This window comes from Cervus canadensis, chromosome 1 (assembly GCF_019320065.1).
Source record: "Cervus canadensis isolate Bull #8, Minnesota chromosome 1, ASM1932006v1, whole genome shotgun sequence".
NCBI classification, from domain to species: domain Eukaryota; kingdom Metazoa; phylum Chordata; class Mammalia; order Artiodactyla; family Cervidae; genus Cervus; species Cervus canadensis.
In genome coordinates this window covers 26,935,288-26,962,033 of record NC_057386.1, presented here as the reverse complement: position 1 = coordinate 26,962,033, position 26,746 = coordinate 26,935,288, and the positions used below count along the sequence as shown (strand labels likewise).

At 53.5% G+C, this 26,746-nt stretch overlaps 2 protein-coding genes across 8 annotated transcripts in view; both read left to right on the top strand.

Annotated features, from left to right (window-relative positions):
* Positions 1-2,582, top strand: part of ULK2 (unc-51 like autophagy activating kinase 2) — a 56,794-nt gene extending 54,212 nt beyond the window's left edge. For 3 of the 4 annotated variants that reach the window (XM_043473063.1, XM_043473061.1, XM_043473064.1), the window contains one exon: positions 387-2,582. In XM_043473063.1, the coding sequence (XP_043328998.1) occupies positions 387-445 (59 nt within the window). In that variant the 3' untranslated portion in view covers positions 446-2,582. The remainder of the gene's footprint in view (positions 1-386) is intronic. The other variant, XM_043473062.1, reaches the window with a different exon arrangement.
* Positions 2,583-9,867: 7,285 nt separating this feature from the next.
* On the top strand, positions 9,868-25,972 carry ALDH3A1 (aldehyde dehydrogenase 3 family member A1). 4 transcript variants are annotated; one of them, XM_043473058.1, is made up of 12 exons: positions 9,868-9,975; positions 18,037-18,211; positions 19,934-20,100; positions 21,670-21,901; positions 22,205-22,290; positions 22,521-22,729; positions 23,289-23,406; positions 23,858-23,999; positions 24,540-24,706; positions 25,122-25,221; positions 25,562-25,692; positions 25,768-25,972. In XM_043473058.1, exons 3-12 carry the CDS (start codon positions 19,939-19,941, stop codon positions 25,780-25,782), a joined length of 1,362 nt encoding a protein of 453 aa, XP_043328993.1. In that variant the 5' UTR covers positions 9,868-9,975; positions 18,037-18,211; positions 19,934-19,938; the 3' UTR covers positions 25,783-25,972. The 4 variants fall into 4 exon arrangements, with proteins under 4 accessions (XP_043328993.1, XP_043328994.1, XP_043328992.1 ...); XM_043473057.1 differs by lacking the exon at positions 9,868-9,975 and adding an exon at positions 17,643-17,698; XM_043473059.1 differs by lacking the exon at positions 18,037-18,211 and having other exon boundaries at positions 9,957-9,975.
* Positions 25,973-26,746: the final 774 nt, after the last annotated feature.

Below are 26,746 nucleotides of genomic sequence, written 5' to 3'. Positions count from 1 at the left end.
GCCTGCCTTGCAGAGCTGTTGTGAGAAGTAGATACGAGGCTTGTGAAGAGCAGATGAGGTGGTCGGCCTCTTGGAGGAGGTATGGTCATCCACATTCTGAAGAGCAGCCAGGGGCTGGCAGTTCTATACTTATTTGCAGTTGTGAGCAAACTAGCTGTTAAAATCTACATGTTCTTCATTTGACTTGCTAATCTAGCTTTTATACCGCGCAGCACTAAGCTAGACAATTAACAGGCAGAAAGAAGAAAAAGCACTAGAACTGTTAACTTTGGGGCAAAGATAGGACAGAAGTGAGGGTGGAGGTGGAGAGAGATTTTTCTCAGTGGTGATTCTTTGCTCGGTTTTGAAATATTAATGGTATTTTCATGGATTTATTTTATTTCTAGATAAATCTAGCATTGAAAGAAGATTGTCATCACTCTGCTATAGCACCTCAGCCTTGTGAGCAGCAGCAGGCCTGCCCCTGGGACCAGCGGTGGGTGTCAGGTGATGCCATTGGGAGCACAGCTTGGGTCCTGTTGGTCCACTCTTACATGGTGACTACCAAAGAGCACGCAGTGGTTTCACAAAGGAAAACCAATCCCAGAACTACATATTGTAGGAGGTCTGCCTTACCAGAGAAGTCACCCCTTCCCTTTCTCTTTATAGAAGCAGATGCAAAAGTGTTCCACTGGGTTTTCGGTTTGATTTTGGTAAATAAACGTACCTTAGAACTAGAGTCACCAATATGGTTACTGTTAAGGAGAGTTAGCATTAAGTGATGAGTGGCTCTTTGTACTAGCCACCAGAGCACAGTGTGGGACTCCTTGTATTCGCCGAGGAGTGGAAATAAAAAGCCCCATCTCTTCCGGGCAGTTCAGTTCTCGGGGTGAGTTTGAGTCTGAGCACGCACCCATAAACAGCTCAGGAAGAAATAAGGAGTGAAAGATGACTCTTGGAAGATATTGTGAAATCTTCAATTTGAGCTAACGTGGACATATATTAATAATCTTCCAAAATCTTTCATATTGCACTAATTTATTAAAACAACTGTATTGGATTTTGCAATTTAAAACTAACTGAGGCACAATGGACTTGTTTAAAGTATTTTACTTGATTATATATGCATACCCTTTCCAGAATTCACATGTAATCTCTTGTGGACTTTTCAGTGGTAAAGACTTGTGTTTTATGAGCCTCTGCATTTTCTTAACCTATTCATCTACGCCTACAGGTTTTCTCTCGCTGATGTTTTTAAGTTGCTGGTTGTCTGCTTTAGTTTGCATTTTTTACTGTGCATGCATAATGTGCATTCATGCCTGTGACCGCTAGGTTTATTTGGGCAGCATTAGAACAAGTGACAGGCCAGAGATACACTCAAGAATTGCGGTAGGGCCAAAACAGAGTTGGTGACCTCTAGCCTTTTTAGTGATGTGTAGTTTTACATGAAGTCAGTGAAAAATGAGGTTTGTTTTCTCTTAGGATAAGGGGCGGCTCTCTCCAGCCCGCGTGCATTTTCCTGCTAATCCTGGCAGTCCACCAGGGAGCTAGTCATGGAGAATGTGGGCCCTTAACGTCCTTCCAGAAACGGTGCCCACGTGTTCGATGATTTGGTTTCTTTGACTTACGTGCTTGGATACTTGAACAAACCATTCTCCAGTTTTAATCCTTTAGATGATGTCATCTGAACTTGGACAAATTGCACAGAAGCTCTTTGGCATTAATCTAATTTAGTGTACTGATAAAAACAAAAAGGTTTTCCTTTACTTTGACGAAGTAATGTAATTTTTACCTTATTTATCTGTATAAAATCCCAGCAGTTAATTTGAACATTTATTTATATGATGTTTGTATTTTTAGGTCTTTAATACAGTGTTTCTACCTCTCATTTGTAACTGCATGCATTACCCATGAAACTAGATAAAACTCACTGAATTGTGTAGTAGCCTTTTTATTATTGCCTGTACAGATGTATACTAAGATAAATAAAACTGACCAGGTGTTTCTAGGACAAGGCTGGGTCCCTGTGACGTGGGTTGTCAGACCAGCTCCTTCCTCAGTGAGTTTGGAGGCTGGGTGGTTAACGCACATTGCCCCAGGACTTCAGGTTGTGGTGACAGTCCTGCAGGCTATGGGAGCAGGGCTGTGCTGGGGTTCCCCTCTCCCCCAGCAGGGTGACAAGCACCATTACCGGTGATGGTCTAGTTTGTACCACTGTTTTGAGTGTAAAGGGAGTTTCTTGTATGTTCTCTCAGTTACCACCTGGGTCATCTCAGTTGATCCTCCAAAGGGGGTGGGTGCATTCTGGCCCCTCCTCCCCTTACCCGTTTGTTTTAAACACAGGATGGAATGAGTTCACAGTGAGGAAATGGCTTGGTCTGCCGTCAGTACCTAGGGAGTGGTCTCCAAGTGCATTCTTTTTCTTGTGCAAGAAAGGTCAGGTGGTATGTGGTGTATGTGTGAAACCCTGCGGTCTGAACAGCAGAAAACAAACTGTAAATGCAGGAATAATGATTCTGATTATATTTCCATTATCAAGGCCAATTGTTTTAAGAGATTTTGCCTTGATTATAGCAATAATAAACAAATGCTTTATGTTTCCATGTGTATCTTTTGATTTTTCTATCATCTGTTTCATGAAATGGAAATGGACCAGTCCATACATTCATGGATTGACATCTGGAAAGTTATGGACCGTACAAATGCAGGTAGAGGAGTAATCTGCAAATGTGCTAGCTGGCTGTTCCTGTTGTAAGGATTTGCCTTAACTGGGCCTGCGCTGGGCCTGAGGGATGATGCCCACACCCCCTTCTCCTGAAGAGGAAGAGCCAGAGTGCCCTTCTGTCGTTCCGCCCTCCTGGGGTCGAGGAGAGGAGGCTGGAGACAAGGTCACTGTTTGGGCTGGGTGGGCTCAGTCCCCACAGGTAACAGGAGGGGAGTCAAGCTGGACACCATGGACGTGAAGTTGTTACTTGGCTTTAGAAAGCCCGTGAGGTGATGGAAGGACTTGTGCATGGGCCTTGGAGGAAGTCTTGCTGCTCCCGCCATAGCCTCTGCAAGCAGTCACCGGTTCTCACTGGGGCTGAGCGAACTTGTGTTGTTCCAGAAGGATGCCTGCTGCTGGGGAGCTTGGCGTCTTCTGTCCCTGACAGGCACCACCTGGAAGTATTGTGTCTGCTCTGCACGCCAGGAGATGACTCTGGCTGTGCCCTGAGCCCCGAGTCTGCAGCCGTGGAGGCTCCCGAGTGCTGCCCGAGTCTCCTTGTTTGTCCCAGCCCTGGCTGGAACACCGTCTGTGGGCAAGGGGTCAGGATGGCTGGGTCCTCACCCAAACAGAGGAGACACATCACAGTGGCCCACCTGGAAGAGCGCCCACCACGGGAAATGACCGGTAGCCCCTAAAGTCTCAGCCTTTGTGGACAAGGCCGGGCCAAACAGGTGAAGGGTCGTGGTAGGCCAGTACCCAGACCGTTCTGGAGGAAGGGGCCAAGGCGTGAGGTCCCCTTCCCCAGGGCCTTGCTCGGCCGGTTAGTGATGTGCCATGTAAATCTTTGTTGTGGCCGTTCAGGGTGTCCGTTTTGAAGAGCCTCTGGAGTGGATCTGGGTGGAGGCCCCCGAGCCTGGGCTTCCTTCTGTCCTCCCACTCCCAGGCTGTTGTCTTGGCTGTTCGCTGCCTCCTTGGGTGCAACTCTCTTGGTCTCGGACTCCCTCGTGCAGCAGTGGCCTCTTGACACATTTCTTCCTTGCCTCTCCCTTCCAACAGTCTCCAGTCTGGAGGCTTCTGTGAGTGGCGGGGTAAAAAGTCCCTGGTACAGACTGGCTGAGGGTCCTAGTCTCTGGGCTCAGATGGGGGGGGGGATCTGAGCCAGGGGGGAGGCTGAGGCTGGGGATGCTTCTCCAGTCACAGGCTGTCTCCTCATCACCTCTGGTGTTCAGAGACGTGAGTCATCCGTGGACTCCGGACACTGAAGATATGGAATAAAATCTCATTTCTCAGACCAGCTAACCTTGAGCACATGTCAACATTTAAGAGGTCGCTCACAGAAGAACCAGCTTGTGACCAGAGCATGTCAATCCAGAGAGGATATGAAAACTGGGGGATTCTTGGGAACAGATGCTTGTTACATAAGGGGCTTGTTTACTTCCACATGGGTCCCAGCTTCCTTCCACATGGTCACGAACACATCATCTGCTCTGCAACGTCCTGTCCAGAAGGCTGGACAGGACACCCCGTTTTGCCCACTTGCTCCGTTCAGGACTGAATGGCCACTTCGGCAAATACTCAGCCCTGCTGCTGAGCTGCGGAAAGCAACCAGACGACACACCTGAAACTTGAGTATCGCATAACTTCCACATGTCACAAAATCTCTCTTTTTTTAAAAATATCCCCTTTAAATGTAAGAACCAGTCTTAATCTGCAGGCTGTTGTGTGTGTTCCCGGTGCCCAGGTGACCCGCAGAAGAGCCAGGTGTTGAGGTGCACATGGTGGCAGAGACAGGCCCCCGGGGACGTGTGCTCCCCACCATCCATGTGTCAGTTAACACGGATGTGGACGGTCCACCTCTGGGTCAGCAGCACAGCCCTGGTAACGATTCTGACCTTAAACATTTCATTGGACGGTTAGTGAATACACAGGATGCAAAGTTTACATGATTATTAGTTTTGGAGCATCTGGAGACACTTGTCTTTCTGGTCCTTTGACAAGTGAGGCCCCTTTCACTTGTGCTGTGTGGTCTTGGGCAGATCCCTTGCCTTCTTGCAGCTCTGCTTTTCCATCCAGTGAAGAAGATCACGGGGGCACCTACTCATACGGTCCTGGTGGGGAAAACACCTGCGAACAGGGAAGGGCAGAGGGCCTGAGGCAAACCTAGGAGCAGGGGCTTACAGGGCTATGCAGGAACCTGTTCAGCCCTGCTCCCTTCTGAGAGGAGCAGGGAGGCAAGTCCTGGGCCCCCTTCCTCCAGAGAAACCACCCCGAAGACCCCTGGGCCCCTCCAGGGGCTGGTGAGACCAGCCTTTCTCTTAAGAGTAGTGGGGCATGGGGTCCCAAAGGAGAGACAAAAGAGTGTCCAGGGGAAGGGCTGCTCCAGGTCTCCCCCTGACTTCTGCCTCCAGGGGCGTTCATGTTCCTGTGTTGAGGATGGCCCTGAAGGGGCTTCCGTGGTGAGAATGGCCAGGCCTCCAGCCAACAGGGTGCGGAAGGAACAACCCTGAGTTGCTGTACGCTTGGATTTAGGGGTGACGCCCTGGAGTTGAGGGAGGAGGGGTCTTTGTGAGGCAGGGTCTAGGGGAGGCATCACCTCTTCTGTGAGGTGTGTCCTAGGCCAGAGGCTGATGGATAAATTTCAAGAAACTGCAATGTTCGACTTCAAAGTTGGTCTCTTCCTACCTAACGCACCTGCCATGCTGGGACTGCAGCAATGAGAGGCTTGACTGCTCTCACGGGGTGTACCTTTCGGACAAGACTGATAACCACTTGGCGAGTGCAATGAATGCCATGAAAGAGAGATGGACAGTGTCATTGCTGTGGGTGGGCTCATGGTGGGGGTGATGGGGCCAAAGTCAGGAAAAGATGAGTGGCCATTGCCCAGGTTAAGGAAGCGGGGGAGGGGTGGTGTTCTGAGAGCAGGACTGGCCTGTGCAAAGGCCCTGTGGCAGGGAAACCTGCCTCAATGGAGGCAGTGGACAGCTCAATGGACAGCAGTCCTCTGTCCTGGCACCACGTGCTTTTTGTAGCACAGTAAGCAGTTTCTGAAATTACCCTCTTTATGCTTTTACTTGCTGTTCTGCTCACCTCGCTGAAGTGTCATCTCTCTCAAGCCAGGAATCTGTCTTGTTAATAATGCGCCTAGTTCCTAGGACGTTTCTTGGCAAAGAGCAGGTGCTCAAAACATATTTGTGGAAAATGATGGTGGCATTTATGATTTTGGTGGTGGTGTTGATGGCGGTGGTGGTGAGGATGATGCTGGTGGGGATGTGGCGATGGTGGGGATGTTGCTGTTGGCGGTGGTTACGGTAGTGACAGTGGCGACATCCACGTTCCAGGCAGATAGACACTGTGTGTGCTCCTGTGTTGTCACACGTCCAGGAGCTTCTACATGAGCATGTATAGATCTCACAGGGTCTGGGAGGGGACTGAAGGCGCTTGCTGACTCTCATGGTGGTCAGTGCCCACATCAGGATCTGCCTCAGGCAGGCTCCCTGGAGCCCACGCCCTGACACGCCCCCACAAGATGCAGATACAGCAACGACTCTGCTTGTGCACAGGGACTCTTTTACGAACATCTGTGCACACGTGAGCACGTCCATCCTGTGACGGACACAGGCTCTCGTCACCGGCCCTACCTGACCAGAGGTCAGCGCTTTGGGTCAAAGTGTGCAGCTTGGAAGGCTAGGGAGGCTCCCTCAGAGCCATGGAAAGGTTTGACACAGGCGGGTGGCCTGATTGCACTGGCAGCTTGGAGAAAAGATGGGAAGCAGCATATGTGGACGCAGGGACACCCCCTGAAATGTCTTCAGAGGAGAAAGTGCCTGGTTTCTAGAGACAGGGAGGATCTAAAACCCATGTGACTTGGAGATGAACAGGATGGGGGTGTATCCAGGAGGGTTCTCTGTTGCTAGGAATTGTGTATGAGTTTGTTTTTGCTGGGTAACAAAGCCACTCCAAGAACAGTAGCTTCACACAGTGGACACACCTGATTCTCACCATTCTGTGGTCCAGCTGAATGGCTCTGGTTGGCTCAGCATGGCTGGTGCTCAGTGGCCTGGGAGCCCTCACCTGTGCTCATGGGTTTGCTTGACGTTCTGCTGTCGACTGCTGGCCTAACCCCATCCAGGAGTGCCTGGTGTCAGAGGACGAGCCCTGGACACTCACTCCTCAGTCCTGCAGACTAGGATCTGTCAGTGTCCTGTTGGCCGGGTCCAGGGTCAGAGTGGGAAGTAGAGTCCACCTCAGGCGGAGCACAGCCCTGTGCGCCTGGGGGATGGGGGGCAGAGTCCTTGCAGCCGCCCTGCATGGAGAGGAATCCAGCTGGTTTAAGCAGGATGGAGTTGGTAAAACATGAATATTTGTAAGAAGAATCTTGGGGAGGCCTGGGAACAGGATCAGGGCTTAGGACATGCAGGATGGATGTCATTGCACTGCTGTGACCCTCGTCCACTGCTGCTCTGGGGGCTTGATCCTGTGGCGACTCCACCTGGTGTGCAGAGAAGACCCGGGGCCACTTTGCGCCTCCTGGGTCACTGAAAGATCCTGTTTGCAAGGCAGGCAGAGCTCGGGCCCAGTCATCGCCTTTGCATGGATTGGAGAGGTCTAGGGTAAGGATCTACACAGGAATGTGAGTGGTGTCCTGAGGGGCCAGGGCCTAGAAGAAGGGAGACCTGGAAATCCAATGTGAGGAGGTTTGGGGGTGGCCCATGCCGATGACCTAGGGAGCAAGCACACAGTGTTGCGTTTCATGTTGGTGGCCACCAGGGGGAGCGCCAGGCAAACCAGGTCGCAGATGACTCATCCAGAGGTGGACCAGCCTCATTTCCAGACCCTGGTGCTGGCCTTGGTGCCAGAAGCCACAACCAGCGGCCCAAGTGCCCGGTGTGCAGCAGCCCCGCCGCTGACCTCCAGGCTGGCTCTCAAGGGGCCTACAGCAGCAAGCTTCCAGGGTAGAGTGGTCACCAGGTCAGCACCCCACCTCCTGTGGGCTCCCCTTTTCTGTCTCATGCCCCCGGACACACTTCCCAGCCAAGTCCTGCACGGGAGCTTGGCTCCTCACCGAGAGGGACCCTCCTCTCTCAGTGTCTGAGAACTGACTGGTCCTGTTTTCCCGTGGATGATGATGATTCTTTTTATAAGTACTTTGTGTCCGTTGCAGAAATCCTTACAAAGAACAAACTTTCCATCATCTCAGAGGTTATATTAACATTTTGGTTCACCCACTCAGATGACCTCCCTGTGTAAATGACATCTTTAATCAAAATGCAGTTAATAGAAATTATACTGTTTAAAAACTTGTGTATGAAGGTAGTATGAACAGCTGCCCCTTTTAAGGATCTGAAGCCTTTTCTGAGTGGCTGCACCTTCATTTATCTCACTGGTCCCAACCTGAAGGGCCTGAGGGCTATTCTGATCTGTGCTGTTCCTCAGCAACGCTGCAGTGAGGCTGCTGGCCCCTGGCGGTTTACTCCTTCAAGTTTCCTCGATAAATTTCTCTGCTGAAGCCGCACCCGAACCCATTGCCTCTTGCCCCCACTGTTCCAGCCCATGGTTTCCGGGGTATTCCACCCTGTTATCCCTTCTGTGGCTCTCAGGCTGCCCCTCGTCAGTTGCACCCCACAGGAAACACTCCCATGACCAGCAGACACTTAGCGTGGACGCCCCATGTTTCTTCTTTAGGTAAGAGGAAATCTTCTGTGTGATGTGATAGCAATAGACACAGGTCATGATCCATGTGTCCAAACCCACAGGAGGTCAACTCTGGGCTCTGGATGGTGATGATGTGTCCAGGTAGCTTCATCAATTGTAACAAATGTTACCGACTGGTGGGGATGCTGCTGGTGCCTGTGTGGGGGCAGGGGATGCACAGGAAGCCCCTTACCTTCCCCCCACATTTGCTGTGCCCAAAACTGCTCTAAAAGTAGCCTTAATTGTAAACAAGTATTTGGGGCATTCAGAAATATATAAAAATACTTAACACTTTTCCCTCCACCCAGCTTTAGAAATTAGGTACACAGAAAGCCCTTGGTGCATTACCACCCTTCTCCCGGTCTATTCCTCTCTGTGCCCCCAAAGGTCACTGCTGTCCAGATTCGGCTTGTCATCATTCACCCGTGTCTCAACAAGTCCAGCCTCGCTCACTTAAAGCCAGAGCTGGTTCACACCTGGACCTGCTTCCTGTGATCCGCTGCACCTGGAGCCTCCACCCTGCCTGTGGGCATGGCAGGGGCTGGCTCTGCCCTTTGTCCACCCCAGCACCGGCAACTGGGAAGGGGGATCAGTAGATAGTGCTCATGTGTTTGCTGCATTCCTGGGTCCATGCGGATGGGCTTTTTTTAAAAAAAAATTTTATTGTGTTAAAACATGCATGACATGAAGTTTATCATCGTCACCGTTTTCAAGTGCACAGTTCAGAGGCAGTAAGCACGTGCACACTGTTGTACAGCCGCCACCACCACCATCTCCAGAACTTTCTCTTCTTCCCAAACTGAATCTCTGTCCCCATTACACCCTCACTGCACACCCGCCCCGTCCTCCTTTCCGTCTCTGGAATCACCTAGTCTGTTGTCCTGTGACTGGCGTCATTCAGCACAGTGCTTTCCAGGGTCGTCCACATTGGAGCAGGTGTCAGGATTGCCTCCCTGTTTAAGGCTGAGTTAGTGTAGTGAGTGGTGCAGTGGTTTTCACCAGGCCATGCTTTCTGTAGCGGCTCTGTGGTCCCGAGGGCAGCTGTCAGCCCCTCCCCAGCACCCCCAGCATGGACTCAGGGAAGTCTGCATGCATGCCAGTCTGGGAATTACCAACTCTCCAGCCCCCGCAGGGGGTCCCAGAGTCTGAAATGCCCCCTCCCCTTGGGCTCCATCTGTCCTTTGTGCGCTCTGGCTTTTTGCCCGTGGAGACCTCACCCAGAGTGAGGGAGAGAACTGACTCCCTCGTTTCCTCCAGCATCTTGCTGCCATAGAAACAGAAAAAAAGTATAGCCCTTGTAAGAGTTGAGGAAGTCGTGAGCCTAAGGGGGGCACTGTGGCCTTTCCCTCCTCCCGAACACCCCCGAAGGATGGCGTCCCCACCCCTCCAAGCCCACTGAGGGGGAGCCCCAAGAGAGATGCAGCTGCCTGCAAAAGGGACAGCTCCTCACGCAGGGTACTTGTTGAGCTACCCTCACCTGAGCTGATGGAACTGGAGAGATGGCTGGGTCATGAAGATGTGAGTTTCCTTCAGCTGACTGCGCTCTGAGGAAGCACGGCCTCAGACCATCTTGCTGATACCTGGGGAGCCTCAGCCAGGTGAGGCGACCCACAGATGATGCTGTGGAGGGTGGGGGCAGGGGCAGAGGGGGCTGGAAACCCCTTTCCTGGGAACTGGGTGGAGGCAGGAGCTGCAGGGCCCCTGGACACCCACACAGGCTGCCAGGAGCACTAGGTAAAGATAAATAGCAAAGACTCTGCCCTGGTTCATTCTCCTGCCAGCAAACGCTCCACCCGCCCCGCCCCCATGGGGGACAGGACCTCAGGGTATGTCGGAGGGGAGCGGAGGGGAGTGAGCTAGATCTGTCCCGTTCCTGGGGACATGGGCCAGAGCTGAGCTGGCACAGGCCGTGCACTGAGATCAAAGTGCTTAGTTAGCCTGGACGGAGCTTCAGGCACCGGAAATTGACCAGAAAGTGATGGGAGCCTCTTGGAATGTTTGAAGGGGTGAAAAATAAAGATCTGAGGAGGCCCAGCTGAAGCTGAACTGAAAACAAACTGAAAAGCCATTTTATATTCATACTTCACTTGGTCCAAATCTTTGTGTAGAACTAAAAGCACGAGACTCTCCAAGGGGTGAGGAAAGAGCAAAGGAAACATGCTGGGGGAGGGGGGAAAGTGATTCACCTGAATGTCAGGATGGAAGGGGGGGATTCCTCGAGTGCCTCTTGGGGCAGCAGAGGGGCAGTGTAGCTTAGGGACAGATACTTGGGATTTTGCTCTTCTCACTTATAGGGAAGTGTGTATCTGATTACAGAGCTGGGAGGAAGGGGACCATCGAGACCATGCAGGGGAGAAACGCTAACAGACCAACAGGGAAAGTAGGGAGCAGGGACCATCAGTAAAGAGAGAACAACACGAAGAGTGGGTGCTAAGGAAATGGGAAGAATATGATGGAAAGTTCCAGGAAGACTGTCAGGCAGGCATCTAAGACTAACCTACCATTCATCATTTATAAGAAATGCATAAAACAGCAGGATAAATCGCTGGAGATAATGAGGTATGCAGACATGTGCAAGCAAAAATAAGGCAGGAACAGCTGTATTCACATCAGGTAAGGTGGCCTTTATGACTGAAATGTGAAGAGGAAAGGCAAAAATCATAAAGAAGGTCAGTCATAAAGTTGTATGAGCAAAGCAAAATGTGGTTAAATACACACAGCAGAAGTATTGGGATTGTAAGGACAGTTGGATAAAAATACAGTTAACCATGAGAGGTTTATACACATTGCCTAGAGTTAGATCAAGTAAATAAAAAGGAATGGTGTTAAGAAATAATCAGTACATTTGATAGGTAAAGATTCTTAACGGCTATGAACAGAAAATATACGTCTCATTCATATGTCCCTGGAATGGCTACAAAGATTATATGACCACAAACAAAGCCTGAACCAATACAGGAAAGCAGAGAAGAAGGCCATATTTTTATCATAATCTGATAAAGTTTATCATAATCTGAGAAAGTTGTCAGTAAATAGTAAAGGTGTGATGAATATAATGTTAACTGCTTTGATAATAGGAAAGTGTGTTAGTCGCTCAGTCGTGTCCAACTCTTTGCAACCTGTAGCCTGCCAGACTCTGTGCATGGGATTCTCCAGGCAAGAATGCTGGAGTGGGTCCCTGATTAATAGGAAACAGGCCATCAAGGAGGAAATTAAAAACTATTAGAGAGCAGTGAAAATAGGAATGTTACATTCTCCAGGACATAGCAAAACCACATTCAATGGAAAATAAAATGACTTAAAAGCCATCTGTATTAAAATAGAAAAACAAAAGACCAAGGACCTGCTTTTTCAGTTTAAGTGCAAAAGAAAACTGCGTGCTTAGTCGCATCTGACTCTTTGCAACCCCTTGGACTGTAGCCCACCAGGCTCCTCTGTGGAGTGTGTTACCATTCCCTTCTCCAGGGGATCTTCCTGACCCAGGGATTGTACCTGGGTCTCCTGCATTGGCAGGCGAGTTCTTTACCGTCTGAGTCACCTGGGAAGCCCACAAAAGGAAACTGGGAAGATGGAGTTGATGAAGAACAGAAATGAATCAGAAACCTACCTGCACACTTCTCTTAGAAGATAGGTGGGGCCTGGCCTTTGTGAACACTGATGAGCAGAAGAACTGTGGCTCACCCTGACTTCCTTTCCTTGTGAATGAAAAATGAGTTACAGAAACACACAAGGCTAAGATTCAGAAAGGAGACATGTTGACAGAGTCAGGAGAGGAAAGCATTTTGAGGAAATGGATGAGGCCGAAGGGTGTGAACCTCCAAAGGAGGTCAAGGAATCAATGCCGGGTGAGGCCTGGCTCCATCACTCACATGCTGTGTGACCTTAGGCCAATTACTTAGCCTCTCGGTGCTTCTGTTTCCTCATCTATAAAATGGATATAATAATTGTTCCTACCCCTTGTGCAGTTATGAGGATTAAATGAATTCATAAAGGGAAGGTGTACACTAAGATAGCCTCTCAAAGGGCTCAGAGTAAATGATAAAATACTGCAAATCTAGATGAACCATGCAGGGTTGGAGAAAGCCCTCCTTCTTCAAACTAAATCAGATTTCTTGGCTGTGCAGACACTCATCATAACCAGAGATGCTGTAAATCCAGTCACCAGACAAATGTCTTTTGTCTGATCTGTCTGATCGAGGAAAATACTAGTGACTCACTGACTGTCACAGAAGGAGCTCCTAAACATAAACAAGGAAAACAGGACAGAAGTGGCCTGGGAGGCAGCTTGAGGCACATGTGTGAGGACCCGCAGCACGGGGTCGGGAACAACCGAGAAATGGTGAGAACACAGGGCACCCGAGAAATGGTGAGAACACAGGGCACCAGTAGCCAGACTGGACCATGGCCCAGACAGCCCGCTGGCCTCCAGGGACCGCCATTAGTTAACAGGCAGGAGATCAAAAATGCCAACATTCCTGGGAGTCTGTTACAAAGAAACAAAAACACCAGTAAGTTCAAGGAGGCTCCTGGAGCATTGGTCAAAGCTGGTGGCTTCCCCCAGCAGGGAGCATTCTGGTCCTGTCACATCAGACTTTGTTTAGGGGACAGAGTGGACCCCGTTGTCCGCTGCCTGGGTGGTGGGGAATTGTGCCCACCACCCAGAGGCAACACAACATGGGGGATCAGAACCCGTGTTCCGGGAGACCCTGTCTTAAGAACGGGAGAGCCACCAGTGTGTCTTGCATGTTTAACTTTATCAGATGTTATCTAAGGATTGGGACAAATACAGGCATGACATGCTGGAATTTGCAGGGTGCTGATGGAGGGAGAGGCGAGCCGGGTTCAGTGAGAAAGGAACCGGCGTCTCTAAAAACCAGTCATCACATTTGTGCAGGTTCACAAGATTTTATCTGTGTGATCATCATGCAGAAATAAACAGATACTTGCCCCTTTTAGAGTAATTATTAGACTTGGTGTGCAATGGGGTGCACTCTACGTGTTCATCAGTAGTCAGGGTGCGGCTTCCCACACTCAGAGGAGCAGGAGTGCCAGGCAGGCCACAGCCTGCCCTCCAGCGGATGTGTGGGGGCTCCGGGTGGGGTTCAGGCCAGGTGCCGAATTCACTGTGACTTGCACTTTGCTGCTGCAGGCTGGCCCTAGCCCTGGGCTGCCCTTGGTTCAGGCTCAGCCCAGGCTTCCTGGGTGCTTCCTTGGAATCTGCAGGGTGTGAAGGTCAGGGCCAGGTGACAGTGGGGGACCTTTGCAGCACCCTTTAGGGAGCTGCCCTCCTGCTCCCACTGCCTCCCAGGGTTGCCAACCTGTACCTTCTCCGACCCAAGTCTCAGCCCTCGGGGTGGATAGAAGGTCCTTCCTGCATCTTCCTGGACATGCGGCCAGCCTCGCTCACCTTGCTGCTCCCGGGAGAAGCTCTGTAAACAGTCGTTGAAATCCCAGTGTCCTCTAGTGGCTCAGCGGCCAGCTGCTGACTGGAGGAACCCAGGACAGGGAACCCTCAGGTCAGAAATGGAGTGCTGTTGGGCAAAGCTGAGTCCAGCCTGCCCCATGCACCCTGGCACCCTCACTCCCTTCAGGCCCTGGCAGTCAGCCCTCTAGGTCAGTGAGCCCCACACTGCACTGCATCTGGAAGTTTATGACAGGTGCACTGCTGGATCTCAGTGGACTCTGCTGCACTGGAAGCCCAGGGTCTTAACCACTGGACCACCAGGGATGCTGTTGTACAGGGAATTGATCCTGCTGGTTGGCATCTTTCTCACTATTCTTCCCAGCTGTTCCTCCCTGGCATCCTTCCTCTTTCTATCTAGTCACTTAGAACCAGATCCCCAGGTTGGTTGGAACCAGCTATGTACTGAGAATCAGAACGTTCAGAAGGAGGGCAGGAGGGCCCCGCCATGAGGAATGGGAATGGATATGACACTTCCGGTTGGGGTTGCTTTGGCTGCACCTTGCTTCTAAGGAGATGGCTTGGACTGGGTGAGTCAGCCTGAGCTTTGGTGGGTCCAAAGGCTGGCTCCACCACCTGTGAGTGATGAGAACTTGGACCAATGTTCTTTGAGCCTCCATTCCTCCTTTATAAAATGGGGGGGGGGTGACACCTTCCTGTAGAATTGTCATCAGAGGCCCCATGTGTCCAGTCACAGCACAAAATGACCACTGCCTGAGTGGTGGCCGTGATGACCATAGGCAGCTCGACTTTGCAATGCATCCCTGGAATAATGCCTCATGTCACACCTGCTGTCACGTAACAACTTCATGTTCCCCTCTAAAGACCTTGTACTCATCCCTTAGGACAGTTTCTCAGGTTTTATGCCCTCAGCCTAGCTTCTTGACCACTTGAAACATGTAAGCTGAATTCTGTGCCACAGACCAATGTAAAATCTCTCATATTCATATCATTACCATCAATCTTCCCAGGAGTTCCAAAATATAGTTACATACATACATACATAGTTTACAAAATATAGTTTTGTAAATGCATATATGTATGTATGTATGTAACATGTAGCAGGTATTAAACAATAAATAATAAGATTTCCTTATAGCAACTTCTTAAAGGAATAAACACAGAGATTAAAGGGAACTCTGCCCAGTCACTGGTGAGTCAGTGGTTCTCCAACTTCACCTGGAGGCCTCAGAATCGCCTGGAGGCCTCAGAATCCTCTGGAGGCCTCAGAATCACCTGGAGGCCTTTTTTAGTTTAGTCGTTCAGTCATGTCCAACTCTTTGCGACCCCATGGACTGCAACACATCAGGCTCTCCTGTCCATCACCAAGTCCCGGAGCTTGCTCAAACTCATGTCCATCGAGTCAGTGATGCCATCCAACCATCTCATCCTCTGTCGTCCCCTTCTCCTCCTGCCTTCAATCTTTCCCAGCATCAGGGTCTTTTCCAATGAGTCAGTTCTTCACATCAGGTGGCCAAAGGATTGGAATTTCAGCCTCAGCATCAGTCATTCCAATAAATATTCAGGACTGATTCCCTTTAGGATTGATTGATTTGATCTCCTTTCAGTCCAAGGGACTCTCCAATGTCTTCTCCAACACCACAGTTGAAAAGCATCAATTCTTCAGCACTCAGCTTTCTTTATAGTCCAGCTCTCACTTCCATACATAACTACTGAAAAAACCATAGCTTTGACTATATGTATGGACCTTTGTTGGCAAAATAATGTCTCTGCTTTTTTTTTTTTTTTTTAAATATCTTTTATTTATTTGACTGAACTCGGTCTTAGTTGCAGCATGTGAACTGTTAGTTGTGGCATGTGGGGTCTAGTTCCCTGACCACAGGTTGAACCCAGGTCCCTTGCACTGGAAGCCAGAGTCTTAGCCACTGGGCCACGAGGGAAGTCCCCCATGTCTCTGCTTTTTAATATGCTGTCTAGGTTGGTCATAATTTTTCTTCCAAGCAGCAAGGGTCTTTTAATTTCATGGCTGCAGTCATCATCTGAAGTGATTTTGGAGCCCAAGAGAATAAAGTCTGTCACTGTTTCCATTGTTTCCCCATTTATTTCCATGAAGTGATGGGACCAGATGCCATGATCTTCATTTTTTGAATGTTGAGTTTTAAGCCAGCTTTTTCACTCTCCTCTTTCACTTTCATCAAGAGGCTCTTCAGTTCCTCTTTGCTTTCTGCCATAAGGGTGGTGTCATCTGCATATCTGAGGTTATTGATATTTCTCCCAGCAATCTTGATTCCAGCTTGTGCTTCATCCAGTCCAGCATTTCTCGTGATGTACTCTGCATATAAGTAAAATAAGCAGGGTGAAAATATACAGCCTTGACGTACTCCTTTCCCGATTTGGAACCAGTCTGTTGTTCCATGTCCGGTTCTAACTGTTGCTTCTTGACCTGCATACAGATTTCTCAGGAGGCAGGTAAGGTGGTCTGGTATTCCCATCTCTTGAAGAATTTTCTGCAGTTTCTTGTGATCCACACAGTCAAAGGCTTTGGTATAGTCAATAAAGCAGAGTCAGTCAGTTCAGTTGCTCAGTCGTGTTCAACTCTTTGCGACCCCATGAACTGCAACACACCAGGCTTCCTTGTCTATCACCAGATCCTGGAGCTTGCTCAAACTCATGTCCATAGAGTCAGTGATGCCATCCAACCATCTCACCCTCTGTCGTTCCCTTCAATAGAGCAGAAGTAGATGTTTTTCTGGAATTCTCTTGCTTTTTCTATGATCCAACGGATGTTGGAAATTTGGGGGGCCTTGTAGGATCACCAATGGCTGGGCCTCAGCCAGAGCTTCTGATCTCGTTGAGCACGGGGCCTGAAAATCTGCACCCTTGACAGTTTCAATTCCTTTGTTAATAGAACCTTATTAATAACTGCAATGACACGTGACTTTGTTCCTGCCTCTGTGCGTCTGCTTTTGCTGATCCAAGCCTCCCTGCTGTTCCTTCCCTAAATACCCCCCATTCAGCTCAGATGCCATTTCCCCACTCACCCACCGTGGGACCTTCATCAGAGGCCCTGCAGCTTCTTGTGCATCTTGCAGCCACTACAGGTTTCATATTACTTTGAAACACTCTCTTTCTTCACTTCATCACATCACTCACTTATTGAGCATCTATTGTGTGGCAGACAGTGTTTGAGGTGCTTCGGACTCAGCAGTGAGCAAAGCAAATTCTAGGTGGTGGCTGACAGATGGCCTGTCAGAGGCTGATATACCTTCTGGAGAAGAACAGCATGGAGGAAGAGAAGGAAGCACGGTGACAAGGGTTGGTGGGCGGCGATACAGGGAGGGGCATTCCAGGTGGAGGGAGGGGGCCAGACAATCAATCCAGGAGGGAGGCAGGGACCCTGGATGTGGCATGGCTGGCAGGTGAGGGTGGCAGGCAGTGCCAGTGGGAGACCCAGAGCCTGAAGTGTGAGCAGGGGAGGTGTGGGCAGTGTTCAGATGCGTTTTCCACACCTGCCTCCACCTCCCCACCCCGCCCCTGAGCAGACACCCAGCAAACACCTGTAATTTAGGGAAAGGGGCTTCCCAAGCCCTCCCTGCCTAAGCCCTCTGGCCCCCAGGTGACCACACCCGGGAGATTCCTGGCCATTGGTACCGGTTCATGGTCCTCTTCCTCTGCTGTTCAACAGGAGGGCAGACCCACATACAGTGGGGCCTCCTATAGACAGTCCCGGCCTGTGGCTCCCCAGGCTTGGCAATCTTGCCTCCATGGGGCATCTTCAGGGAGCTGCGTGCACACTCACCACAACTGTACCCTGCCCCCCGCCCCCCGCTCTTATGTAACCAGGGCGGTGGGGAGAACGGCAGCTGGCATCTGCACTTGGGAAATCTGGAAGCTGTCAGGTCAGTCTAAATCAATCCGCAGCCCCTGGGCAAACACAGGGGCTCCTTTGGAAGGTTGGACCAGGCCCCACCCAAGCCTTGCGGACACATTCTTGCATTTCTGAACCAGACAAAAGCAGACAGCCCAGTCCTAATCCCCCAAACTGGGAGCAGATTACAATGCCCCAAGTTTGAAAGCTGTTTTGCTCTTGTTACGCAAACTTCCTGGGAGGGACTCCCAGGACCGGCAGAAGGGTCCTTAAATTCATCACCTCTAAGCTGACACCCATTCCTGGAGCTCCATCCCTGGGAAAGCCTGTGTTGAAGGTAACCCTCTTTCCCTTCTCTTCTCCTCCTAGAGACCTCTAGCTGCAGCCTGGTGGGGAGTGGTCCACCCCTGCAGCTGGTCCTCCCACACCCAGGAACATCTTCTGAGCGTCCAAGCTGTGTGCCAAAAGTCTGAAGCTCACGTCCAGCAGCTCCAGGGAGGAGGGCCCTGGGGGCCCTCGGAGCAGGGGGACCTGGAGACACTGGGTGAGGAGGCTTGATTCAGTCACCCAGAGGCAGAAGAGTCCCATAGTTAAAGGGACTATGCAGAGAGAGATAGAAGCAGGTTCAAGTCTTGACTTGGCAGCTTGTGAACTGTGAGACCAGAGAGAGAGCATTTGATGTCTCTCAGCTTCACTTTCCTCATTGGTAATGTGCACTATAGCGGCTCCTTCTTCACGGGCACTCCTTCAGAGTGAGAATGTCTATGAGGCTCAAAGGGGATGCTGACCCCTGCAGACACGGTGGCTCAGGTGAAGGCATGGTATATATATACCATGTATAATAATACATGCACATATACCATACGTATCGTGTATATGTCATGCAGTGCTAAGTCGCTTTAGTCGTGTCTGACTCTTTGTGACCCTATGGACTGTAGCCCACCAGGCTCCTCTGTCCATGGGATTCTTCAGGCAAGAATACTGGAGTGGGTTGCCATGCCCTTCTCCAGGGGATCTTTTCTACTTAGGGATCGAACCTGCATCTTTTATCTCTCCTACATTGGCAGGCGGGTTTTTTACCACGAGGGCCACCTGGGAAGCCCCATATAATGTCATTTTTTTAAAAAAAGTGGAAATAGCCTTACTGTGTTTTCTTCTGCTATCAGAGATCACACTGTGTCTGAAAGTGGGTGGACACCTCTGGGAGGACAACAAGAATTGCTGGGGGAGAGGAAGGAGGGACACTTAACTTTTCTCTGTGTCCTTTCTGTATCTTTTACATTTTCTACCATGAGCATGTATTGCCTATTCATAAAGTGAACAAACGTGCAGGATCTTAGGTCCCCAACCAGAGATCAAAACTCCACCCCCTGCACTCCTGCAGTGGAAGCTCTGCGCCCTAACCATTGGACAGCTAGGGAATTCCCCCCCAAATTAACAAACGTTTTTTAAAAATGCAAATTCGCTGCAGAAAAGTGAAGCCCTTCAGAAAAATGAAAGCAAAGATCACCTCTTATCCACCATCCCCCTACCCCCTACCCCACCACCAAAAGATCACCATGCCAGGGCCTGCCCCTACGGGCTCTTGCAAGTGCACACATGCCTGGTGTATCTGTTGTCTGTAGCCTGTTTCGTTTCTTACTCCTCGTGCCTGGGACATGTCTGACAGTTTAAAGACCCAGCCAGCCTGGGTCTGTCTGGGAAGAAGTCACCAGTGCTTTTGAGAATAAGGCTCAAGTCAGAAAGGTGGGCCGTGTGTCCTGGTGCTGGGTTTCCTTTACTCAGTGTGGGTGTGGAGTCACCACCTGGGTCCTTTAATCTGATCTGGAGACTGGCCTGGTCGGGTGTGCCTGGAGAGCACTTGGAGGATTTGCCCTGGGAGTGTCAACAGCTCCGCACACAAGTAGAGGTGGGCATGAGACTTGAGAGATGCCAAGAAGGGCCTGCCCCCAGCACACTGCCAAGACCCCACGGTGAGCAAGTGTAGACAACCTTAGGACTCCAGGTCACCGCTGCCGGGTCCCCAGTGTGAGGGTCCGTCATCTGCTGGTGGGCAGGGGTAGCCTGCCAACCAGGACAGTCCAGACCGCGGGGTTAGGGAGCTGAGAAGGCAAAAAGGATGCCACTTCCCGGTGATCCCAGGGAGATCTTCATCCTATAAAATCAGCAGCAAGGGTGGGTGTTGCCCTGGGGACCCCAGGTCTCCATGCCCGTGCCCGGCGGGAAGGCGCTCTCCTCCCCGCTGCAAGAAGCTCTCTGTTCCCAGGGACCATGAGCGCAATCAGCGAGGTGGTGCAGCGGGCCAGAGCCGCCTTCAACTCGGGTCGGACGCGCCCGCTCCAGTTCCGCGTCCAGCAGCTGGAGGGGCTGCGGCGCCTGATTCGCGAGCGAGAGAAGGACCTCGTGGGCGCGCTGGCTGCGGACCTCCACAAGGTGCACGGGCCGAACACGGGAGGCGCGGACTGAGTGCGCCGAGGACGTCCGCTGCGTGCAGGGGTGGGGGTGGCGTGCTCCACCCCTTAACAGAGAAGCCACTTAGTTCTCTGCACGCCTCTGGAATGGGGTGCGCCCTCCTCTCCCTGCTCACGAGGCGAGCCCCAGGTCCACGCGCCCTGCACAGGGCCAGAGGCTCTTTTCCACCATCTGTCATCCCCGCTCCTGGCTTCGCTTCACTCCCTTCTCCACCCAGCCCAGGGCACGAGGCCACCACTTTAACCATCTCCTGCTGACAGGACACCCCTTCCGGCCTCTCTTTCCCCCATCTCTCAGCCCCACGTGGGGCCCGGGTTCTCCACACCAGGAAACAGCTCAGTCTGGCCGCTCTGCTGGGGTCTGCCCTCCCTCCCCATCCTTTCCTCTCTCTGAGCAAAATCAGACCCCTCCAAATTCTCAGCCCCTTCCCCTCACTGCCCCCAAGTCACCTGGACCTGCTTCCACCCCCCGGTCTTGCCTCGGAGGGGAGCAGAGAGGCTGGAGTCTACAAGCCTTCTGCTTCCCGGCCCTTTGCTACTGAATTTTTTTTTTTTTTTAAATCTCTCAAGATTTCTAACCTTAAGACAAAAACCAAAGGCAAGAAAATCCAAGCGGTTGACCTCACAACTTCCATCTTAGTCTGCACAGTCACAGTTTGAGACAGAGCTGTTTATTACACCTGCACTCCCTCTCTCCCCACCCTGCACACTGGCTTCCTTCCCACCCCACGCCCTGCCATGGGCTGCCCAGTCCCTCCTCCCCTGGCTTGAGGATCTACTGGATTTTCTCCTGACTCTCTTTGGTCGCCCCTTTCTTGTAGCCACTTTCTCAAGGTGGTCTTCTTAGGGCTCTGTTCTGGGTTCAAGCCTTGTTTTCATCTATAAGCCTTCCTGGACACCGTTCAGCTCTGTTCCCCTGGACTCGCTTGTTGTTAGACTCTTTGGGACCCCCATGGACTGTAGTCCACCAGGCTCCCCTTCCATGGGATTTCCCAGGCAAGCATAGTGGAGTGGGTTGCCATTTCCTTCTCCAGGGCATCTTCCCGACCCAGGGATCGAGCCCGTGTCTCCTGCATTGGCAGGTGGAATCTTCACCATTGAGCCACTAGGGAAGCACTCCCTAACTCACTAGGGACCCTCAAATCAGGTCTGAAGTCCCCTTAGGCACCTCGAACTCAACATGTCCAACCTGCCTGAGCTCCCAGCACTTGCAGAAAGGGGTCCTAACGGCTCACCACCCAAAGGTTAATCCTCAGTCCCACCCCCTGTGCCTTCTTGGCAGGTGCTCTGGGCTGGGGATTTTGCAGTGAATATCTCCTTGCAGCTGAACAAGTCAAGTTCTAAATGGGCCCACCTGGAGCATAAGGTCCTGTCTTGCTCCCATTTTGCAGATCTGGAGACTGAGGGTAGGAAGCTCACTCAGGGTCACAGAGCTGGGAAGCAGGACCACGACGGGCCCTGGGGCCTCTGCTCAGAGCCCCCACTTCATGGCCCTCACCCTGGGGTGAGCCTCACTGAGCCCTCTCTCTAGAATGAATGGACCGCCTACTACGAGGAGATTGTGTATGTCCTAGAGGAGATCGACTACATGATCAGGAAACTCCCTGAGTGGGCTGCTGACGAGCCTGTGGAGAAGACCCCCCATACCCAGCAGGATGAGGCCTACATCCACTCAGAGCCCCTGGGCGTGGTCCTCATCATCGGCACCTGGAACTACCCCTTCAACCTGACCATCCAGCCCATGGTGGGCGCCATTGCTGCAGGTACCGTGGGCCCCACTCCAGGTTGGGGAGCCAGGAGGGGTCCCCATCCTCCACTGCAGAGGAAGGGGTCTGGGGTGCTGAGGCCTGGGTGAAGATGGGGCCGGCAGTCAGGGAGAGGTTTGATGGAGCTAGTTCTCACAGGAGGCTGCAAGGACCAGAGTATTCAGCCAGGCCTCTGAGTGCCCAAGGCCCAGCCAGGTTCGGATGTCCATGCAGCCCTGCCTCCCACCATGTGTCCTGGGTCCCTTGAAGGACAGAGTGCGGGGTGATCCTGGTGCAGTCCCGGCTGTCTGTGCTCTGCAGGGAATGCGGTGGTCCTGAAGCCGTCGGAGCTGAGTGAGAACACGGCGAGCCTGCTGGCCGCCATCCTCCCCCAGTACCTGGACCAGGTGACGGGCTCCCCTGGCACACTGAGAGCTGAGGCCGGGCCGGGTCTTTGGGGTGGGGAAATAGTGAATACTTGCAGCCACGGGCTGAGCCACGGGTGGGGCGAGGACAGCTTGTTGAGGAGAATGGACCCCCAAGCCAGGAGAGGGAGTTCGCTCGGTGGTGGCTGCCCGGGAGGGTGGGGAGGGGGCTGTGGCCGTGTCTGAGCCTTGCCTCCATCCTTGCTCGGAAGGATCTGTATCCTGTGATCAATGGGGGTGTTGCTGAGACCACGGAGGTGCTCAAAGAGAGATTCGATCACATCCTGTACACCGGGAGCACCGGGGTGGGCAGGGTCGTCATGATGGCTGCGGCCAAGCACCTGACCCCCGTCACGCTGGAGCTAGGGGGCAAGAATCCCTGCTATGTGGACAAGGACTGCGATCTGGACGTTGCCTGCAGGTGAGAGGCTGCCCCCAACCTAGGCAGACAGCAGGGTACCCCAAGCGACACCGACATGGCCCTGTGCTTGGGCACCTGCAGTCCTAACAGGAGCTGGGGTGGGGTACCATGTTCACAGAGAGAGTTTGGGAAAGACTTCCTGCAGGGGTGGGGGCATAAGGCCAGAGCCCTACCCCGCTTCACACCCTGCATGTTTGGCCTTCTGGGGCGTGGGGACCCTGAGCAGGTGACACCTGGCCATGCAGGGCTCAAGGCTGTTGAAAGAGGGGTACAAAGGCCACCTACCCCAGCCCCCCTGCCCCAGACATCCTCCTCCCAGTCAGTAGTGAGGTCACTGCAGGCCCAGGGATCACGTCCAGGGTCCTGAGTGTGCTTTGGCAGGAATCTGGAAGCCAGTGGGGCACCGAGGCGCATCCCCTCCCCCATCCCCATGGACAGCTCATAGCTCAGCCCCTTACAGCCTGACCCTGGGCTAACCAGGCCAGAGGCTTGTTCCCAGGGAGCCCCCTCCCACCTCCCCAGGGCTGGCAGAATGCCCTGTAACCTGGGGTTCTCACAGACGCATCGCCTGGGGAAAGTTCATGAACAGTGGCCAGACCTGCGTGGCCCCCGACTACATCCTGTGTGACCCCTCTATCCAGAGCCAAATCGTGGAGAAGCTCAAAAAGTCCCTGAAAGTGAGTGCTGGTGCAGGGGGTGGGTGATGGGCTGCCAGGCAGTGAGATGGGCGTGGACTAAAGAAAAGACTGAATTTTTTTTCTGATCATGAAAATAATCCACACTCACTGTAATTTGGAAAAGATTAAAAAGCACAGAGAAGGAAAAGAGCTCTACCTGGAATCCCACCCCCTAGAGGCAGTCGCTGCTCACGTGGCGTGTCCCCTCCGTCCTCCGTGCTGTGGACGCATGTTTGGGCCCAATGTGATGTCCAGACGCTGTGCATGTATTTCTTTCAAACAGCAGCACTTCATGCCCTGGGGAAGGCGGTGGGCAGCAGGGGTGTGGCAGCCCCGTAGGTTTTACTGGCACTGCTCCACCGGGCAGTGCCCATTGGAGTTACCGTGGCCTTGCAGCCTGTGGCCATGATGAGGGTCCAGTCCTCACCTGGAGCCTGCCGTCTCCTCACAGGAGTTCTACGGGGAGGACGCCAAGAAGTCCAGGGACTACGGGAGAATCATCAACTCCCAGCACTTCCAGAGGGTGATGGGCCTGCTGGAGGGCCAGAAGGTCGCCTATGGAGGCACTGGGGATGCAGCCAGCCGCTACATCGGTGTGTGTGCCAGCGCTCCGGAAGGGCTGGCAGAAATGGGCACAGACCCTTGAGGGGCAGGTGAACCCCTGCGGTGCATATAAGCCTCTTTCACCCACGGCCCTGGTTGACTCCAGGCCTCTCCATGGGCAGGAGCTGGGTGCCACCTGGGAGGCCCCTCCACAGACCATAGCCACCCACCCCCAATGCCTAAAGCAGAGGGTGCTGGCGGCAGAGGCCATGGGAGCCCCGGGTGTGCCAAGTGGGAGGAGCCTCCTGCCTGGGCTCGGGGGTCAGCAGATAGGGGCCTACTTGGCCCCCAGTTTGCCGGGAGGCTGAGGAGCTCCAGCCGGGCTCATGTGGCCTGAAGTGGGGCCCCCATGGACCCCCATAGTGGTTATGCCACTGTCCTCCCCATGACCCTCCAGGGTGGAGCCCAGCTGGAGGGCCTCCTCCTGCCCCTCGCAGAGCCCAGGGACCTTGTCTGTAAAGGGCTGGGAGAGAAGGCCACGTGCCTGGGTGGGTCCGGGCACTGGCTGATGCTAGCCTCTCCCTGCCCAGCCCCCACCATCCTTATGGACGTGGACCCCCAGTCCCCGGTGATGCAGGAGGAGGTCTTTGGGCCCGTCCTGCCCATAGTGTGCGTGCGCAGCCTGGAGGAGGCCATCCAATTCATCACCCAGCGCGAGAAGCCCCTGGCACTCTATGTCTTCTCGCCGAACGACAAGGTGGGCCAGGCGCCCTCCCCAGGGTCCTGGGACCCCAGCTCAGCACCCCTGCAAACACAGACCCAGGGAACAGATCCCAGCCCCATACTCCCTGCTGTGTGGCGTCGGGCAAGTCCCCTACCCTTCCTGAGCCCCTTTCCCCTCATCTCTGAAGTCTGGACAGAGCACTGACTGAGATGTTGACCTGCTTGGCACTATGCTCGGTGTGGGAACTTCTGCCCTTCCCATCTAGGCACAAATCCCCTTGGGGAGAGTGGGGGACCCAGGCTGGGACTCTGAGGGTGGGGGGAGTGGCCCCAGGCTGGGGCTTGGCCTCCACCAGCTCGCATCCTTGCGGCTCCTGGACTTGCACGGGGGGGAGCGCTGGGGGGGTCCTGGGTGGACACTGAGGCCGGGGGTGGGGGGGCCGTTGCAGGTGATTAAGAAGATGATCGCGGAGACCTCCAGCGGTGGGGTGACGGCCAACGACGTCATCGTCCACATCACCGTGCACTCGCTGCCCTACGGGGGTGTGGGTGAGTCTGGGGGCTGAGCTTGCCACCTGCTGCCCCACCCCGGGGTGTCCCCCATCCCTGGGTTGAGCCTCAGACTCCCCCAACCCCTCCCTCTGCCTGCACACCCAAAAGCCACATTGAATCTCGAGACTGTCACCTGAGCCCTGAGAGAGGCCGCAGAGCCAATTAGTGGCCGGTTGGGGTGAGACTCTTCAGGCCCAGGGCTGCGGGTGCTGCAGCGGACACCTCAGGTTGGGGATTGGCTGGATGGGATCGGGGATCGGCCCGGGTAGGTGGATGGCAGAAGGGGCACAGGAGGGACGTCGGGGTCTCGGGCCACACTGAGCAGGCGCCCCCACAGGGGACAGTGGCATGGGGTCCTACCACGGCAGGAAGAGCTTCGAGACCTTCTCGCACCGCCGCTCCTGCCTGGTGAGGCCTCTGCTGAATGAGGAGACCCTCAGAGCCAGATACCCGCCGAGCCCGGCCAAGGTGAGAGGTGGGAGGCGGGGGTGGGGGAGCCGCCGGGCTGGACAAGGGCCTCACTGCCCTCCGTGTCCCCCACAGATGCCCCGTCACTGAAGCACTGCCCTGGCCTCACTGTGCTGCGCCCTCGGAGGGCTCCCCTGGCGCCCCTCCACTGCTCGCCCCCCCCGCCCGGCTCCCAGTGCTCGGAGTGCTCCCCAGGCGCCCCCCTGCTCGAGCGCATAGTTCCCGCCCGGCGCCGCCCCTGCACTACACTAAACTTAGAGCAATAAAGCTTTGGACCAGCGCTGGACTGTGTGTCTCTGCACCCCGCCCCCACCCTCTCCAGGCCCACCCCACCTCCACCCCCCATCCCCCACCTCCCCAACCCCCACCTTCTCCAGTCCCACCCCACTGTCAGCTGAGGAGCTTCCCTTTAGCCCCAGGGCCCTGGAACTTGGCAATGTCAGCTCCATTTAAGGGAGTCTGGGGGGGGGGACCAAGGAGGTGGGGGCAAGGGTCCCTGGGTGAGACACAAGGTGGATGGTCCACACGACCCCCTGGGTGACTCCAGCATGCTGCCTCTGGAGTGGGAGGACAGGGAGCTGGGGCAACACCGGAACTCAAGTGCGCAGCAGCTTCTGGGCCAGGGTCTGGCCTGAGGGGCCTGAGGACCCGGGTCAGGGTCCAGTGAAGACTGTGGGAAGCAGGGCATCGGTCAGGCCTGCGGGTGAGGGGACGGCGGGGGAGACCAGCCGACGCTGGCCACTGGCTGTTACCTCCTCCGCTCCAGGAGGGCAGGGGAGGGGACCGGGTCACTGGATGTTCTTTGTGTGCCTGTTACTTATTTTGCAAATATCCAAATAATTGAAAACGAAAGCAAAGTCTTCCCCAGACCGCTGCCCTGAGTCACTGCCCCGTCCCCACCCTCTTCCCCTCCACCCCCCACCCGGCTGAGCCATCACCTGCTCTCTGCCCAAAACACTTCGTCCCCATGGCAGCCCCCTGCCCGGACACCCCTTCTTCCAGTACTGTCCCCCTCACTCTGGGTTCCCAGGACCCCACACTTCAGTGCCCCCAC

Coding starts and splice junctions, on each gene's coding strand:
- ALDH3A1 (XM_043473056.1), top strand. CDS start 19,583: ATGAGACTTGAGAGATGCCAAGAAGGGCCTGCCCCCAGCACACTGCCA. Junction 19,641..19,933: donor CACACTGCCAAGACCCCACG/GTGAGCAAGTGT, acceptor CTCTGTTCCCAG/GGACCATGAGCGCAATCAGC. Junction 23,407..23,857: donor AGCTCAAAAAGTCCCTGAAA/GTGAGTGCTGGT, acceptor GTCTCCTCACAG/GAGTTCTACGGGGAGGACGC.